The sequence below is a fragment of the Fringilla coelebs genome, assembly GCF_963513975.1.
Source record: "Fringilla coelebs genome assembly, chromosome: 5".
Lineage (NCBI taxonomy): Eukaryota > Metazoa > Chordata > Aves > Passeriformes > Fringillidae > Fringilla > Fringilla coelebs.
In genome coordinates, this window is record NC_140033.1 from 29,669,502 (window position 1) to 29,689,171 (window position 19,670).

At 38.0% G+C, this 19,670-nt stretch overlaps 1 protein-coding gene across 1 annotated transcript in view; it reads left to right on the forward strand.

Annotated features, from left to right (window-relative positions):
- Window positions 1-19,468, forward strand: part of TMEM117 (transmembrane protein 117) — a 179,468-nt gene extending 160,000 nt beyond the window's left edge. The window contains exons 7-8 of the mRNA XM_084206039.1: window positions 10,293-10,422; window positions 18,541-19,468. Coding sequence (XP_084062165.1) covers window positions 10,293-10,422; window positions 18,541-19,178 — 768 coding nt within the window. The 3' untranslated portion in view covers window positions 19,179-19,468. The remainder of the gene's footprint in view (window positions 1-10,292; window positions 10,423-18,540) is intronic.
- Window positions 19,469-19,670: the final 202 nt, after the last annotated feature.

Consider the following 19,670-nt stretch of genomic DNA (forward strand, 5'->3'; position numbering starts at 1 on the left):
TACATAGGGAGACTTAACTGTTTTCTTATTTTTCTCAGCTCCTGGAACAGATGTGCCTAATGGCCACACTACAGCTTTTGAGGATAAAACTGGAGGTAGAGGGGTAGCATGGAGAGGGGCTCAGGAATAAGTTGCCTTCAGGAAATGAAGCTGTGTTTGCAAACAGTGTGCTGCCACTGCAAACCCTACCACCAACTTAAAAAACCAGAGAGAGCTGGGAAGACCAAGTATATTCCATATTACTCTTGTCCCTGAAACAAAAATTAGATACAGATATCCATGTTTTGCTGTCAGCCTTTCTTCTCACAACGTTTGCACACAGTTTCCTTTATCTTTCCTTATATGTTGGAACTGATATATTAATTAGCACAAGTTATGAAGAGGAAAATAATTTTGGAAGGAGCTATTACCATTTTATTAAGGAAAAGGGATTCACATTGACTTATTTGCAAACCCCACATTTAAATTCATGAGATATTTCTCTCTGTGTTTCATATGCATTCAGTGTTTTTACTTTATATCACCTTCAGCTCTATTATTTTTTCAATATCAGTCAAATGCAGCGTGTAATACTTGGGGTTTTTCCCAATGGAAATTTAATATTACTGTTTCACTGCCTTAATTGCAGCAAGCTGAACCCTGCACATGCAATTTTTTTTAGTTATAGCTAAACCAAAATAAGCTGAATGAAAGTTTCAAACTGAGACCATTGGTCCAAATCTGCCACTTCAGATCACACTGAATACTGAAGGGCAATTTTTAGTTTTCTTTGGAACCAGACACAAATTTTGGGGACTCAGAATGGGTGATGGTAAAGCTCTTCAGGGCACTTATAATAATCCAAAGGAATTTTGTCCAGGACAGAGTGGCTTCTCAGTCATGCATTTCTAACATTGATGCAGCTTTAGATTGATTTACTTTCCACCTACAGTGAACAACACACAGTAATCCCCTTGCTCCAGATGCTCTTTATTTTTATAACACCATTTTTATTGTGTTGCAAAGCTTATAGCGAGGAAATACCTGCTCAAGTATTTTACAGCAAATGTCTCTTCTCAGGTTTAGGCAACACTAAAAAACACCATTAAAACATAAATATCAGGCAACAAGGAAACTCATGTATGTGGATATTTGGAAGGAGAAGGAACAATATTCATTTCAATACAGCTGAAGTTTGCTGCAGACAGTTGTCCTAATGTAAAATTACTTTAGAACCCTAAGTAGAGCTTGCTATTCTCAAATAGGTACAAATGTCATTAGCAGTGTTTACAAATCCTGAAATGCCCCAGATACCATTTTACTGTTCAGCTGCAGCGTGCATGTATTTCCTACAAAGCAGTGGTATATGTTTCATTGCATGTGCTTCTGCAATATTCTGATATTGTTGAAGATTATTGTACAGCAATATATTTAAATTCTTTTTTTTATTCTCCACATCATAGTCAGATATTTTCAAGGGTACCAGAAAAATTGACTCTTCTGTTGTGATTTCCCTTGACAGTAGGATGTAGTCTCAGAAAATGTGTAAATATAAGTATTGTGTGTTATTAGTGAATGTTCATTTCTCCTATTCACCACAGAAATGACTTTCATAAAGTGTGTCACTGAGGTAGTTAGAAAAACCATTACAACTGGCTGGTGGTTTAGGGAAGTTTCAAGTAGAGAACAAGACACAGTTGCTTTACTGGAGCTGATTTCCTTGTCTTTTACAGATACACAATATTGTAACATTAACACTTTGTTTAGCAGTTTAATAGACTCAGGAATTAACTGGAAAAGTTTTACCTGGTGTTTCTCATCCAGATGGATTATCTGATAGCTAATAAGGTCAACTGACATGATTGAGGCAGTAAAAGAGTAAAAGCTTACAGAAAATGGAGACACTGAAATAAAATCAAAAAGCATTTACTTTTGAGTATATTTTTTAAATCAGCATTGTCAGTAGTTGTGAATAGCTATTCAACAGGTTATACTGACTTACAACAAGCAGGAGCCTCAGAGTGTCATCTTGGATGCATGAAACCCCACATTTACCTGATCAAAAAACTGGTGGACTTACTCCTAGGACATCCTGGGAGTAAGTGCACAGAGGCTGAGCTTTATGGTGCCTGCCATTCCACAGGAATGGATAAAGGGGTTTCATGTTGCTCTTGTTTGACACAAATAAGTACTTAAAACTTAAAGGGTAGCTGTAGGACAGAAGGAAATCGTGACCACTGCTGTTCCTGGTCACTACATATCTCAAGATTTGAGACCTTCTAGTGTCTGTCTGTTCTTGTGCACTGGCTTGTTTTCAAACATGATTTGCTTGTAATGTAAGAAAATTAATGGATAGCCATTCACTCTTCACACTATTAGCAGTATTTGTCCCATTAAGAAACTAGCAATGATCACTAAGGACCAGAGCAGTGTTGTGCCAGATGATAATTAAAGACAGCCAGAATAGAACTCCAGTCCTAGAGAATTTCATTGCTAAAGAAAATCCCAGAGTTATAACTGGTTAGACAGGTGGGTACAAGCAGTAACAACTTTATTGGTCAGGATGACAAGTGAGCCACGATACCTAATTCATGACATCCTAATATTTTGTCATGCAAAAGAGAATAATAAAGAAGAATGAGACAGGATAAAGCTCTTCAGCTGATAGAGAACTGCTCTGGAGGAAAAAAAAATATCTCAATAGAGAAAAAATTATAGCCTGAACTTCTAGAATGAAGGAGCAGCTGTCATATAGACAGTCTGTACATAGGTGTAGAAAGATCTAAAAGAATTTGAATGAAAGGAAGTGGCCTGTACTTTATTGTATGAAGGAGAAGAATTTCATGGTCAAAAAAATAGACTAGGGGAATGGTCTTTGCAGCAGCATTTCTGCATCAGTGGAGAACAGCACCCATGAAGGCCAGAGGGAACAGTGCCAATGTAACTGAACAGCAGATGATGAGAGGCTTGATAAAAATTTTAACTGTGGGGTTTAGTAGGAATCTTCATATCTGTCACACATTATGCAAAACAAATCTGCAGTATCAAGGCATGCAAGGTTCTGAGGAGTGAATAGAGGATGATATCCATGCCACAGTCACAGGAGGAAGAGAGGAAGGTGCCATCTGTCATGAATCAGGCGTAGATATGCAACATGCAGTGAAATGCAAGCATTCCTTATTTTAGGTGGACTGAAATACTGAAATTACTTTGACCTTCCTGTGGAAAGGCTGAATACCAATACAGACAGTTCAGTAACAAATGGTACTGTTTTAAGGACGTGCATACACAGCTTCATCTACACTCAAATTGCGTTAATGTGTAGATTCAAAGTGCAGAGTGCTTGTTTGGGTCCTATGTAGCCTGGGAATTGTTGTCTTTAAATAAGCAGAAATAGATAATAGACCAAAGGATTATCTAATGATTTTTTTTAATGGAGGAGGTCATTCAAGGCCAAGCATGCATTGCTGCTCTCTCATAGAGGGAGTTATTGCTGTCTTATTATCATTTTCTCCAATGAGAGAAAAAGAGCAAGATTTGCAGTGGTCTTTTTAGAGAAAGGCTAGGAACTTGAAGAAGCTAAGCAAAGACTGAGGAGGGAAGAGCACAAAAATTATGGAGAACAACAGCTTGGTTCTGTATATGTTAATGCCTTTCATTGCCATATAGTGCAGGGATAGCCTTTCTATACCTTCGTCTGGTCCTGGGAGTTGTCTTCAATCTTCTGTCCCTGCAGCTTGGATCTCAACTGAAGCAGTTATTCCACCACTGCAGTGTTTTCTCCATATTTTAAATTCTTTAAATCAACACTGAGTGATAAAAGGTGAAGCAGTGTCTTCAATAAGGTGCCACAGTTCCTGATGGGGTTTTGTTATCATTATTGTCAGTAGCAATCCAGACAGGTGAAGCAAAAGCAGATGACCAGATCAAATCAAATTTTCTGGACTTGAAAACAATGAAGAGATTAACACTGATAGTACCAACATGAAGAAGGAGGTCTTCTGAAGAGTAGTGTGTCATCTTTCACTGTGGGAGCTGAGTAGCCCCACTGAAGCCATTCAGGAATACAGGTGGTAACATTAAGAGTAGTTTTTTTGTTTAGCAAGGACTAAAACCAGCCCTGCCTATCAAACTGTCTTCCTCTATTTGTCAAAGAACAGAAGGTCAGAAGGTGAGCACTAAGTTTGATCTCACAAGCATGAAAGTGAGTTCTAGTCAAGGCTACTGACTTCCTTTCTTACCTTTGTTTGAATGAAATATTATAAATATGTTTGCAGTTTAGCAGCTCACAGAGATCTCAGGAGTGGACACCACAGCAAGTTGCAGCACTGCAATGAAGTTAGATATAACCACAGAGGAGTTGGGCCTTTGTCTCTGAATTCTGGCTGTTCATTTCTTACCTCAAACACTTGTAAAAATACAAAACCATTGCATCTCCTGAAATTTCCACATGATGTCTGTGTCCGTCATGCTCTGAGATGCAAAGATATCTGAAAACAGTCCTCACATAAAAATGTTTTTAATAAATACATTAAAATGCTATAGGCAGTTTCTGAAACACATAGACATTCATATATGCATCTTCTCAGTTCCTGCCCTGTTTTTATTTACTATTTTGAGACATTTAAAGTACAAGTGTGTTCATAGCATTAAATATACTATATGTGATCATTACTTAAGGCAGAAATATTCAGTGTGCATTATTCCTCTTCCCCTATTATATTTCAGCAGTGTTTATATTATTCTTAGTGTTAGTTCATATTTAATGAACACACCAAAGCTACATTCAAAGAGGAAGAGAGATAAAACCGTGGCACATTTGTTCACCATTAGTTGTTAGTGTTTTCTAATCATGGTCCCACCTTCTCTGTGGCATTTTACCCTGGGGGGAAAGAGGTTTATGGCTGAGGCATGTGGGGCTGTGTGTGCATGATGCATGGGCTGTGGTTAGCTAATGATCCTGACCTGATCCTGCCAGCACCTGCTCCTCATCCTCTGGGGACATGGCAACCAAAAACACCAAGGACCCATCCTGCACCCAACCAGGACACCAGGCATTGCAATATGCTCCTGGGCAGCTGTGTGTGCTGGCTTGAGAGGTCAGGATAGGGCTGCCCAGGAAATGCCTTCTCTTTTCCTCAGACAATGGCAAAAAATGGCCAGATCATATAGGAAAGTCTGGCTTTGATGCTTAGTAACCATTGCTAAAAATATTTTAACTTAAGGAGGTACCAAACTGGTGCTGCTAGCTGCACTGTAGGGTCTTAAACTAACACCTGGCATTGCAGCAGAGAACGTGCATCTGTTTGGCCTGGGTAGCTAGAACCAAAGCAAAGAGAATCAAAATACCGTGATGTCCTCGGGTTTTTTTCTGTGCTTCTGCATTTAATGAGGTAGCTGATGGAAATCAGAGGTACTCTCTGCCCATTGCAGCACCAGGATGAGGCCCTCAGTGATTTTAAATTCATCCTCTGGCTGCCCTTTCCTCAGTGACTAGAGTGAAATGAGGCAATAACCTTATTTGATTTGCACATGCCACAAAACTTTCTGCTGAGGTTAGAGACCTCTGTGTGGCTGATTTAAGCCTGCTGGTTCTGGGTTGGCTCTGTCTCCACACATGGAATGGATGTGTGCTGCACTCCCATCCCCCCAGGCTGGGAACCACTGGAGCCAATGAATATTAGAAATCTGATGTCAATAAAGTCAATGAAATCTGATGTCAATAAAGTCAATGAATATTAGAAATCTGATGTCAATGAAGTCAATGAATATTAGAAATCTGATGCTGATGGATTTAAAGGAGAAACAATCTGTTCGTGCAGTATGAAAGGAACATATATAAGCTGACAGTGTGTTTGTAGAGCTTTATTTTTCCAATTCTGCCATGCATTCTGAGTATGGTGTTGTGGGCCCAGTTCCTAATGAGATCCCACGAATGGCAGAGTACAGGCACCTCAGCAATGAGGACTAAGGTCAAGGATCAAATGAACTTTGCATAATTATGAGCTGAAAACTTTAAGAACATAACACATGGTACTCACATTCCAGTGGTGAGCACAGACTGATATCAGAGGCCACAGAGAGAAAACATTGTGTAGGGAAATGTGATGAAGGCCTGAGCTATATTCCAGAGTGGGAAGTGTTTGGATTTACGGGCTTGAACGTTTGGTCTATTCGTGTAGCTGTTACAGATGAGGTGGAATATATCTACAAGGCATCTTTAATTTCTTAGGAAAATGGTTTTCTGGATATTGCTGAAATTGTCTTTTGGCTGTCAGTAAGGGAAAAAAACAAATATATTAAAAAGATTTTGGACAACATTTTCTTAGAATCTAGATAGTAAAATGGACACTTTGCTGGGTTTGGATTTGACAGCCTGATATTGGCATTAGCCTGAAAATGTAATCATAATCAACTTTTCTTTGTCACAGTTATAATACTATAATACTAATATCTACAGTATAATACTATGATACTCTAGCTATGTGTCTGCAGGTGATGATGTCTGTCTGTGGACAGTTGACACTCACACTTAGCAAAGCTGTGAGTCAAATGAAGATCCAAAGGCTATTTAACCCCTAACTTAAAGCTTCATTTTCCAAACTGCTGCATCTGTAGTGACTTCCATGGAAGTCAGTAGGTTTAACTCATTATTTTAGTTTTCTTGTCTTACAATTGCTTTAAAACACATTTTATTATTTGTTGGTGGCTTTAAAAAAATATTTTATTTCTGTAATGAGACTGTTCTTAAAGAACAGACTGTGTAAATGTTCTGATAAAGGTGTTACATTCAAAATTTTATTTATGAGTGAGGAAAGACCTTTATATATAAAGCCAAGATTTTATTAGTGTTAAATTTAAACAGTGTAATCCACTGATTATTTGTTGAGATCTAATCATTACAGAAAAGAATATTTTTGTGCAGAAAGAAGTTTCAGTAGTAGTAGTAGTAGGACAAGTAGTAGAGATAATATAATATAGTAGTAGTAGTAATAATAATAATAATAATAATAATAATAATAATAATAATGTCTAAATTCTTATGCACAGACTTCTTAGTTTCTATTGTTTTTATTGATGTTTTATCCACTCTCCCTCTGTTCCTGTGGTTCTTGAAATGGGCAGTTTCAGTCTGATGGGGTTCAGTGGGAGCATTGTGGCATGTCATTGGCATCTGGAGTCCTTTGCTGGGAAGAATATGATCTTCATCATGATGGTTTATTTTTTCTTATGCTATAAACTGCTTGGGGCTGTTTTTATATTTGATAACATGTTAAGACCTTGCTGTTTCCTCCTTGATCTGAAGCTTCACATTGCAGATAGGTTTTACAGATAGTGTCTTACTTGAGATACTTCTTTGTTTTCCTTGTTACCCCTAAAAGTAATTTTGCCCAGCCCAGATCTGCATTTCTTTAGCTGAATGCCAGTGAGTTGTTTATAGCTGTGAGGTCTGCAGCACCAGCCTGTGCCCATCTCTGTAATTATGGCCACACCATATTACAGTGCTTCAGTGTAATAAAGGCCATGATACAATTCAGGCGTGCTTCCTACAGTATGGGACATATATGTAGAAAATGTTATTATCAGGTAGTACTCATCCAGATGAGAAAAAACTCTTTTTAATAAAAAACTCAGATGCAGAGACACAGACCAGTACAAAATTCTGCATGGTGGAATTTTATCTGTAAATCAGCAAAAGGCACAGTAGGAGCCTTGGGGCAAGGCAGGAACAGGAGGCCAAATTTATAGACCCATGTTTACTTGTAACTAATGCGGAGTTCACAGTTCTCCATTCATTTATTTTCAGGAATATGTAATGTATTTCTTCCTATTTATTCCTGGGTGAGAGTTATGTATGAGTTGACAAGAGACACCAGTCCTGAAATGTATACTAGAAACAGTGAACTGAAAGTGTGCACGCATAAAATTTTTATCTCTGGGAATTTTTTGAATGGTTACCCCCTGCAAGGGGATGTCTGTAGATGCAGGGTAAGGGACTGCAACTGGGCAGGTATTACCAGGAGTGCATGTGTGGTATTAATGATAAGGCAAAATGAGAGCATCCTTATTTTCTTATCTTCTACGTCTGTAAACTGGCACTTTCTGCATTTCTGTGAACATTTAGAACTAGGTAAAGGGTATTAGATTTTCTTCTTGCTTGCACTCCTGTTAATCCATTTAACTCAGTATAACAAACAGTTAGCACAAATCAGCTGTTAGTGATCGGGCTGTGCTATGTCCAGATCATAAAACTCTTCCATTTCCCTTTCATTGTAGAAAATGTTGGAGACCTTAGCAAGTCTTGGAAGTTCAGTTATATATAGTGATTACTCTTTCAGAGGTCATTTACAGAATAGAATATCCTCAGTTGAAAGGGACCCAGAAGGACTGCTTCTGGCTCTGCACAGTGCAACCCCAAGAAACATACCATGTGCCTAAGGGCACTGTCCAAACACTTCAACTCTGTCAGGCTGGTGCTGTGACCATTTCCCTGGGGAGCCTATTCCAGTGCTCAACCACCCTCTGGGGAGAAACCTTTTGAGGTATATAACATAAACCTCCCCTCACACAGTTTCAGGTCATTCCCTTGGGTTCTGTCACTGGTGATCCAGAGCAGAGATCAGTGTCTGCCCCTCCTCTTCCCCTCATGAGGAAGTTATAACTGCAATGAGGTCTCCCCTCTTCTCCAGGCTGAACAGACCAAATGACCACAGTCACTCCTCACAGACTTCCCCTCAAGGTCCTTAACAATCTTTGTTGTCCTCCTTTGGACACTTTCTAATAGCTTTATATCTGTTTTATATTATGGCCTCCAAAACTGTCCCCAGCACTCAAGGTGAGGAGCAGAGCAGAGCAGGACAATCCCCTCCCTTGCCCAGCTGCCAATGCTGTGCCTGATGCACCCAGGACAGGGTTGGCCCTCCTGGCTGCCAGGGCACTGCTGACTCAAATTCAACTTTCTCTTTACCAGGTCCCCCAGGTCCCTTTCTCCAGCACTGCTTTCCAGTATTCACTTCTCAGTTTGTTGGGAACAGACAGGGTTGCCCTATCCCAGGTGCAGAATTCGGCACTTGTCTTTGTTAAACTTCATGCAGTTGGTGGTTTCCCAGCCCTCTGATTTGCCAAAGTCTCTCTGCAGGACCTCTCTGCCTTTGAGGGGGTCAACAATTCCTCCCAATTTAGTAGATGACTCTTAGTTTTGAATATTTTTTTTTAATTACTCTTTAAGGAAACTTTCTGTCCTTACAAAACTGAAAATTAAATAATGGAATTGGTTCTCACGGGAAGACAGCTATGCTGGAATGGTTTTCATGTGAAAGAATCAGAAGTCACTCTTAGAGTTTTTCACATTTTGGATTCCTTTATTTTATTTTTAGTAATTCAGGTGCTCGTTGCACCAGCTTGTTGAATACAAATCCAGGAGTGTGCATGGGAAGAGGGGCAGTGCGTTTGTAACAGGAGATCATCAACAATCTCAAGTGCACAGAGTAATGACAGTGCAGTAATCATCCTGATTCTAGCACTATTGCTTTCAGTTTGGGCTCTAATGAGCCATGCTATCATACCCATTTTCAAGTGACTGATGGTGGGTACAGATAACCAAGTGAAAAATTCCTTTAAATGCAGCTCTTCCTCAGCTGGGGTACCACACACTACCAAAATTTGCATAATGCTAGGTAAGAGCCTCCACATTTCCAGCATTACCTTGTCAGCTGAAATATGGCACTGGAGAAAACTGTGCTTGGGTTGATTCAGGCAGATTATGCTGAAGAGCCTGCACTTGCAGTGATTATTTATTTAAATGTATGAAGGCAAAATACAGAAAACACCCTCTAAGTTGAACAAGTAGAATACGGATATATGTGGTGTTTGAAAGACTCAGGCCACCTTTGCCAATTTCATACCTGTAAACTGTTTGCCAAATTACAAATTACTAAAAGTAGCATAGCAAGGTTTTTATATAGGTATTCATAGTGTTGCCAGGTTTTAAATAAGTATTGTTATCCTTATTCTGTTTTGTACTATCAGCTGGTAAGTTGGGTTCAGTACTGTCATTCTGAGATGAACTTTTATGCACATTTTATATAATTACATGGAGCTGAGGTAAAAATTATATTGTAATATCTAATATAAATATTCTACTTAGAATATAAATATTCTATTTCAAGTGGGTCAGGCAAATTTAAAGTAAGAAAATCCAATCATGGAGGCTTAAATATAGAACATTTCTGTTTAATTAATTTAAGCTACTTTAAAGGCAAAAATATACTATGAAAGCTTACTTTTAGGCTCTTATTTTTCTTTTTTAACAGGACTGGGAGTTTCCACATTTTATGGGTGATGTTGAAGTTAATCTTCCAGGTTTGCCCTCAGCACACATGCAATTCAAAGTACCTTATTTCCAAAAGATACTGAAAGAGGAATATCACATACATATAACAGGTAGGTAATCTTACAGATGGTGACACAGTCACACAGTGGACTGCTTCTATGTAATAAATGTATGCTGCCATGGTCTTAAATGTGCATTTTTTTGTGCTTGTCCCAGACTTTTTCTGTCTCTTTATCTGTCCCTATCCATATTCTCCCTATATAAGCATCTCAAGGAAATGAGGAACCTGTATCTTACAAATCAGAGAGGCCTGCTGTTTCTCACGGATTTCAGCAACTTCTTGTGACATTAAGTAATACATAATGTAACTTCATACATCTTTTATCTAAAATTACTCTCCCAGGGAAATTAGCAGCTTATTTCATCTTCAAATCCCTTATGCTTTCAGTTGCCTTTGCCATGATTTATGCTAATATCTTTTCATAACTTCGGTCATTCTCATCTGGCAAAGGGCACTCGTAACCCTGCTTCCATCAGTCATCTAATGAGAAGCAGACAGTTAAATAACCTCAAATAAAATAGAATTGCAGTTATTGAAATGGATGATACATATAGATAAAAAGTACCTGATCCTTGCATACTGTGAGTCAGTATTTTAATAACAGTAGGGAATGAAAAAGAGAAGGAGGTTAAATAGGGATAAATATTTTGGTTTTACCTTCAAGCTATACAAAAGGAGTGTAGCTCCTCTCTCTGCATTGAGAAGAGATGGATCATAATGGATAACAGAAGAATGCAGGTGTGAATTGGCAGGGGTCTTTAACTGCTAATATAAAGAGTCACAGCACATGATGCCACACAGAAATAAGATAGATGAGGGCAACCAAGGACAAGCCAAAAGAAACTCCTGCAGACCAGGGACAAAAGGAGCATTCAGAGATGATACAAAGATAAGGCCAAGAGTTAGCAGGTGAGTCACAAGCTCAGCAGACAGCTGAAGCAGAGGGAAGAAAATGTGTCAGGGAAAGAATGACACCAGCACTGAGATGAGGCAGTCTGAATGAGGCCTCAGAAAAGAAGTCTTTTCAGCAAAGAATGCAGAAATGAGATTTAAAAACAGAAAAGAAGATAAAAATAGTGCAGAAGTTACCTGTTGGCTATTGACTGAGGGAAGGCAAATGGGCCAGCAGGAATTGCAGATGGAGGGATAGAAAGTTTTCCAAAATTGAAGGTAGGTGCCCTGCTGGAATGCTGACAGAGAGCAGCCAACTAACAAGGAGAAAGAAGAGCTGGTACATATCTGAGGGAGACTATTTGAGCCATTAGTGGTTTATGCAACAGGATAAAGTAAATGATGGCCAGTCAGTAACTAGAAGGTGTAGGGTGAAATGACATGTTATGTGTACATGATGTACATTGTTATGTGTACATGATGTGTACATTTTTCTTTCCCAAGTGAGCAGAAAGAGAAAGGAGCAGAGGAAAAAAAATTAGTTTAAGCATCAGATATTTTATGTGAATTACAGGTATGGAATTCAGGGATAGCAAAAAAAAAAAAAATTTTTCCCTTTTCTCAAGGCTAGGGAATGAATTTGGAGGGGCTCAGTCCCACACGGTTCCCAGATGCCATAGTGTAATTCCATTGTATAAGGAAAAGTAGTGGAATGGATGCCCAGAGGAGTAGGAAGAATGGCTGAGGCATGGTAGGTTGGGCTGTGTCACTAGATACAGAAACTTGGCATATAATTAATGGGTAATAGAAGAGGAATTGAAGAGCAAAGAACAGTTTTGCATTGTAGAAGAGACAGGGACATAGATGATAATCAGGGATAATCAAAGAATAAACAAGAGCAAAGAACATAAATTAGTGATCAGAAATGCAATCACTAGCAATGCTGCTGTTTGAAAACAGGCCAGCCAAATAAAACCAATATTTATGCACTGTAGTCTTCTGCAGAGAGTACTGGAGTCCTTTCTGATTTTTTAGTGAGAAGGCATTCTTTTAATGAGGATGAGATAATGAATGAGGGCTGAGGAAAATTTTTCCCTGCTCAGCATTAACAAGATCCATTTATTAGATTCTCTAGACAAATCAATCCATTTGACTGCACATCACGTATCCTGTCTACTGAGAGCCTGTTTTATCTCAGAGCTACACCACCCTTTAGGAGATCTAATAAACAGCCATAACACATGGCACAAGAATCTCCCTTTGGGTAGGTTTTGCTTGAACCATCTGTTCTTGCCATCAGTTCTTGTCTTAGGTTAGGGCATCATGTTGGAGAATTTGCAAGCTCCAGTGACTGTCTGGATGTGCAGATACTTGAATATTCTACTCAAATCAAAGTGTACAATATTTGAAAAGAAATAAACCCCTAGTTTTATATTTGTGTATATAAAATCAAGATTAATATAATCCAGTCTAAAATGATGCACATGGATGCAACTGCAGCAGGTGACATGGGGGTAGAACAATGGTAATGACAGGGAGCTGGCTTTATTTAAGTCCTGTTCAATACACAGAATCCATAGTGTTAAATTTAACCATAGGACTTCTTTTAAGTAACAAGCAGGAAATGAACACTGAGGCCTGAAAAACATTTCTTTTAGTACTAGCTACATTGATAAATCTAGGCTGTAAATCTATGAACTGTGCTCTAATTCTTAGAAACTGAAAATCATTTTCCCCCAAGTAGAAAGGAGAAAGAAGGCATGGCTGAAATAAAATTTGCCATCCTTTTCCTGGCAAAGTTTATTCTTTGTTAGGTTTTACACAGTCTGTTTTAGTCATTGTTGATTGATATAAATAAAAGCAACCCTATTCAATATTGTTTTTTTAAATAAGCAATGGTCCCACAAAGGAGCAGCTCTAAGGAAAGCAACATTCTGAGTCAAGAATTTCAAGCCACCATTCTGTTAGTTTGTCCTTAATGGCGTTGAGCAAGTCCTGTACAGATGAATAATTTCATTTACATGCTCTGTGTTGCCAGCTCTCCTTACTTTCTCACAAGTCTTAAGACAGTTGTGCTTTTTCTTTCTTTTTCTTTTTTTTTCTTTTTCTTTTTCTTTTTCTTTTTCTTTTTCTTTTTCTTTTTCTTTTTCTTTTTCTTTTTCTTTTTCTTTTTCTTTTTCTTTTTCTTTTTCTTTTTCTTTTTCTTTTTCTTTTTCTTTTTCTTTTTTTCTTTTCATCTTGTCTTAAAGACTTATCTCCTGAATACAGTGAGTAAATGAGAATTTCAGCTTTCATAAAACAAAGATCATGATTGCAGAGAAAAAAAATTTAAAATTTGCTTCTGAATAATTCAGTGTCTAAGAAGGCAGAAAAATACAACTCTAAAAGGTGTGTTATTTTAACCCATGCTACTTTAAACTAAGAACATGCTTTCTTAGTCCTGACTTGTGATTTCTTAATGTTGTTGGCAGTAATAGTGGATTAACATCTTCTGACTCTAGCTGATATGCTTCAGCGTAATTTTGAATTTATTGTGAAAATATATCTTATTTTAACTGGTAACTGAGTACCTCATTTTACTCTCATTTCTTTGCAGCTAGGAACTCCATGCAATACTCCTTACTGAGTAGTAAATATTTTCATTTTGTTTTGATAGCTACTTTTCTTCATGAACATCAAAAAAACCCTCAAATTCCTGCATCTGCTTAGCTCATCTGGATTTCCCTTGACAGATGGTTCATTGCAAAGTGTGTGTTTTCCTTTTTAGGCTGATGTTTATGAAAATACATAGTCTATCCTAGTTTCTGTAATATCCAGGGAAATTTGTAAAACTTAAAAGTAAATTTTGTTCAGCTTCTTTTGTGATTAAAAGATACTGGGGGGGAGCCACCTTGTACCCTTTAATGGCAGCACTGGAAATCCAAGAGCATCTACTGTCAAGTATGCAGGTAATTTTCAAACTGAAAATGTTACGATTTAGGTGTCAGAAGAGATGGGAGATTTCTCTGGCTGTTTGTAGCAGTTTCTGAGGGCTCATCTGGCCCAAGTACCCTTCCACCCAAAGGAGAAATCATCACCTTCCTAGCTGGGGAGTTACTGCCATGGCTGGCTTGTGGAGTTAAACCAACAGCGTCTCTAGATTCAGCCCCAGCTTACACAGAGTAGCCTGAGGGAGTCTGTGGGCAAAAATAGAAAGGTTAGAGGTAAAACCAAAGCTGTCTGTGCACACAGACATGAGAAAGTCTCAGAGGATTAACATCTGAGATCAGCTGTGAGTGGTCTGTCCCTGTGCATGTATCTAGCTAATAATACTAACGTGACAGAAGATAGGAAGAACATTTCAAATGTTTTACGGGAGTGTCTCAGTGGTTTCAGACACAAATTACAGTTGAGATAGAAGTCTAAAGCAAACATTTCCTACACTAGCCTCTGGCTGTGGTTGCACAGCATGAGGCTGCTTGCGTCTAGCCTTATTAAGTAGAATTTTCACATTACCTCCTGACCTCAGTAGGGTTCCTGAGGACTAGCTTCTACATGAGATCCTTTTGTTGGGAAATGAATGATCTGTTCCAGAGAGGGCATACAAAAATAAAACTGCTCCAGAATCAGCAGCTGTTTTGGAATATTGGGATATATTCCAAATGTTGTGTGGAGGATTGCCCAAAAATCTTGTTCTATGGTGAAAAATGTGAATTTCTGGAAAAGGGAAAAGTAAAAATCCATACTTCTTCCAAAATGAGACGACCCCTGGCATTCATGTGCAGTGCACAGTAGTTGACCTTCAGCAGCAGGGGGAGACTATTTCTGAGCAGAGTTCTGTACAGGCTGGTGTTCAGAACATGGTCTTATGATGCATGTCCAAGCTGCCAGAAGTGGAGGTTATCGTAGAGTCAAGGTTTCCCTTCTGGTGAGTGTTCTAGCCAGGAGGATACAATCTTCTTCAACAGACATGCTTTCTCAGAAAGCAGGAGTGAATTTCATCCCCAAATACTGGTTGTAGTCTACAGTGCCTATAAAAACATTCCACATTTTGCATCACAGCCTGACAAGGACACCAACACTCTTGGGTCCAGTTTTTATTTCAGAGGATCTTTGTTGCATCAAATTGCAGTATTGTACCATGTTTCCAAATACAGCAAATCAGATTCCTAACTTTCCAAATATCATGTGCAGCATGAAAAATGTCAGTGCTGTGAAAGTTATAAAGTTTATAACCAGGTCACCTTTCAGGTAGTGCCTGGCTGAATGACACAACCTATTTTCCTACATGACTTTCTTCATTGTTAACTTCATTGAAGACCAGATAAAACTTTCCAGTTTGCCGAAATGATTGACTGGCCTTCCAGTCTTGAGAGTTGATCCTGTTGCATCCTTCCAGTTCAGATTTTGTCTTTGAATAAACCACTTTCCATCCAAGAAGGGCTAAGGGGGGTCAGGTATATGCCAGTATTGGCCACACAAATTTCATTGAAGTAGGGCCAACCCTAAAGTAGCACTAATACTAATCCTACAGAAGCTAGGTAAGAGACAAGTTAAATGACTTTGTAGTGTGGGGCTCCATTTTCCCATGTCACTCTTAATCTGGAATGAAACTATAAATTTTAAAAAATAAAATGAATATGTATACCTTTATAGTATATTTATTATGATCCTTTGCAAACTTACAAACCTGAATTTGTTCATGTGCAAGATCAAAGGTTGTCATTGACTTTTCATTTGCCTAGCTTATTTCCTATGAGTTTGATATATGAGTTAAAGTTTGCTATGAAAATTATTATGCTAAAATTAAGTTGCAATAGACAATCATTTCATATACATAGAATGTAAACATTTAAGTTATAATGTTAAAGGTTGGTCAATATATTAAATCTCTGTATAACCACATATGAGCACAATGACATCTTTGTGCTCCAAAACATCACAGATCTACAAGGATGGCTTGGTTGGCTTATTTGGCTGTTATGCTAGCTAGTACAGCAGTGGATACCTGTCTTGGAGAGGGATAGATGGCAGAGGACATGGTATTCTAGAAAGAGGCAAATACTTTCTATAAGTACCCAAGACAGCACTAACTCAGTCATTTTGTTTCTAAAGACATTAATGCAGCCCTTGGATAAAGGGATTATTGAGTGGGAGCAGAAAGATGTCATGGTATTCATATATGGTTATAGTGAGACTGTTACTCATACAAAGCCTTTGGTTCTGGTGACAACTGTATTCAAAAGAAAAGGAAAATTTATAGAGCTCATCAAGCACAACAGTGAAGCAGAGGGTGAAAAAATTGTCCAGGAATGAGAAATTTAAGGATTTTTGAGAAAATCTTCTATAGAACAGCAGCTGTTCTCAGTCAGCTTGCTGCCATTTAGACATACAGGTGGCAGTTCATCTTCACTACACGGGATGATGGACCCAAGTGGTTTGTATCGCCCACATGGACTGAACAATCACAGCAGCTGAGCCCAGGGCTTTGTTTCTGCCTGACCAGCTCTGACTAGGAGCTGAGTGAGGGAGTTTCCAGTTCATACTTTCTATGAAACAGGAACAGTGTATCTTTCTATCAAACACACAGCGTCAAATAACTTCTGAACCCATGGCCATTTTCAAAACATTTTCAGACAGTGAGAATATGAAAAACAGTGTATCATTGTCTCCTAAGAAATGGTGGTAAGGTAAAGAAGAGTCCTCTAATTGCCCAGCTGAGGAAAAAACAAGAAGTCAGCTATTATATTCTGCTTGACAACAGCTATTGATCAGTGAATCCTGTGTCTTTCTGTTGAAAGAGATGCGATGGGAAAATAGAAACATTAAATCCATGACAAACATCCACAGGAAACATCAAGTTACATTGTATTTTTTGTTATATTATTTCATACTTTAGTATCACTTTCAGTTTCTTGGTGCTGATTTAAGAAACTTAAATATTATTAAATGTGGTGTTAATAGTCTGAAAAGATAGTTTTCTTTAACACGTCGTTGTAAAATTGACAAAATCACAGGGAGAAATCATAGAATGGTTTCAGTTGGAAGGAATCCTAAGGGAAATTTGTTTCCAGGTCTTCTGATGTGAGCAGGGATACCTTCCTCTACACTGGTTTGCTCAAAGCCCCATCCAACCTGACTTTGATAGAGGACTTATTCAGGAATTATAGGATTGTCTGCAAGGTCTTTTCAATTCAGTTTTGTTTCCAAACATTGACTGTTCAACACAAGAGAATAACGAGAATAAATATTCTTGTTTATTTTATCTATTTAGTCTGAACTGAAGAGAACCATTAAACATAACTCCTGAATACATGAAGTTAGTCTCCTTGCCCACCTGAAGAATTCTGGTTGTACAGTTTGAACACACATACATTCAGGAACTGGAATCCATTAATTCTTTGCAAGTCACTAGCCTAAGTAATTGGGTAGATCCTGTGGTGCATTTTCGTTCTCACTTGAAACTTAGATATGATTCCAGCAAAGACCACGATCATTCAGCAGCAGCAGTAGCATTCCTCTATGTATGTATTTTCATTTAATGCTGACATGTAGATTTGCCAGGTTCTTGGGTGACAGCAGTCATCACTGCACAGGTGAGACCTTAACAAATGTCTGACTAGAATGTAAGATATGCTTTGACTGTGAAAATAGTATAATTTGTTATGTGTATTCATAGACAGAGATTATAAATAAAGCAAAGCTGGCTAGACTAGGAAGTCTACAATCAGCCCTTGCTATTTCTCAGTAATTTCACTGTGATTCTGTAAATCACAGTTTGTCTGAGTGCCCATACCTGAATATATCTGCACTCCATGGTTGGTATATCAAACAACATAAGTATATACTCTTAAAATTCATATAATTACCAACCTCAAACACCTCAGTCACTTCAGTAATTTCTGGAATATAAATGGTTCTGTCAAATGTGACCTTTTTGTGGAAAATTTCCATGTGAATATTTTTAAAGCTGTGGAATTAATGCTTTTTCTAGGTTTATTGATCTATAACACATCACCTAGAGATCTAATAAGCTGGTCACTTGCATACTGTAATGTCAATTGAATAGTTATACTCCTGTGCTTTGTTACAAAATTGTTTTGTGTCCAGACCTAATTGTGAAATACTAAGGGATATTCAGCATATATCTGACTGTGGTGGAAATTTATTTACAACTTTGCTTTACAGATTAATAAAAAATAACTATTTTTTCTCTGAGTATCTTTTATGTGTAATGGCATTTGTACTGCTTCTAAAATGGATATATCAGATGACAGACCTTTCTTTTTCCAAACAGGCAAATGGTTTAACTATGGAATTATCTTCCTTGTTTTAATCTTGGATCTGAATATGTGGAAGAACCAAATATTTTACAAACCTCATGAATATGGTCAATATATCGGTCCTGGACAGAAGATCTACACAGTGAAGGACTCAGAGAGCTTGAAAGACCTCAACAGAACTAAGTTATCTTGGGAGTGGAGATCCAATAACACTAACCCATTGACGAACCGCACCTATGCCGAAGGGGACATGTTCTTGCACAGCAGGTTCACAGGCTCTAGCCTTGATGTCAAATGCCTGGCTTTTATTCCAAGTTTGCTGGCTTTTGCTTTGTTTGGTTTCTTCATCTGGTTCTTTGGGCGATTTCAGAAAACTGACCAAGGCATGGAGAATTTAGACAAATCGTACACAAGAATGAAACGAAAGTCACCATCAGATATGGGAATGACACGAGAAAACACACAGGTGTTAGAAGAACCATTGAATTTTCAAGAACCACACCTGGTATCCATAAAATCAGACTTAAGTGAAATAGTTTTTAATTCTTCTCTTCTAACTTCTGAAAACTTGAACGCACAACTGAATGAACAAGACAGCCCTTTGCAGCCAGTACCAGAGTCCTCTGTCCCTAAGAATAATCCTGTGACATAGAGGATAATACCCAGGAAAATCAGTTTAAATAAGCAGTTACTCTAAGATTTCAGTTTTACCTTTTGTAAGTTAAGATTTACATAGTGTTTAGAATAAGAAACTCAACCTATACCAAGAGGTGCTCAGCATGCTTTTTCTAGGAATTTTGGTTTTTATTTGTATTATAGTACGTGCCTATTGTATATCTAACATTCCTTTATAGATTGCTTCCCAAAATTGCACAAGCTATTTATTAATACATTACCTTAACTGTATAATAGTGTATTAGATGATTACTTGCAGGTATAAAATTCTACCGTGGTGGTGCCTTGAGACATTAAACTGTTTTTTAACTCAACACCAGGTGTATAGCACAGTTCTTCTCATCTGTTTTGCAAAGCCTTTTGTATATGGTTGTTTCAAGTGTCATTTGATGTCTTGACAGAGGAGAAAGATATAGTTATTCCTAAAGAAGGTTTTCTGTTAGGATACCACAACTTGACTTTGTTATTT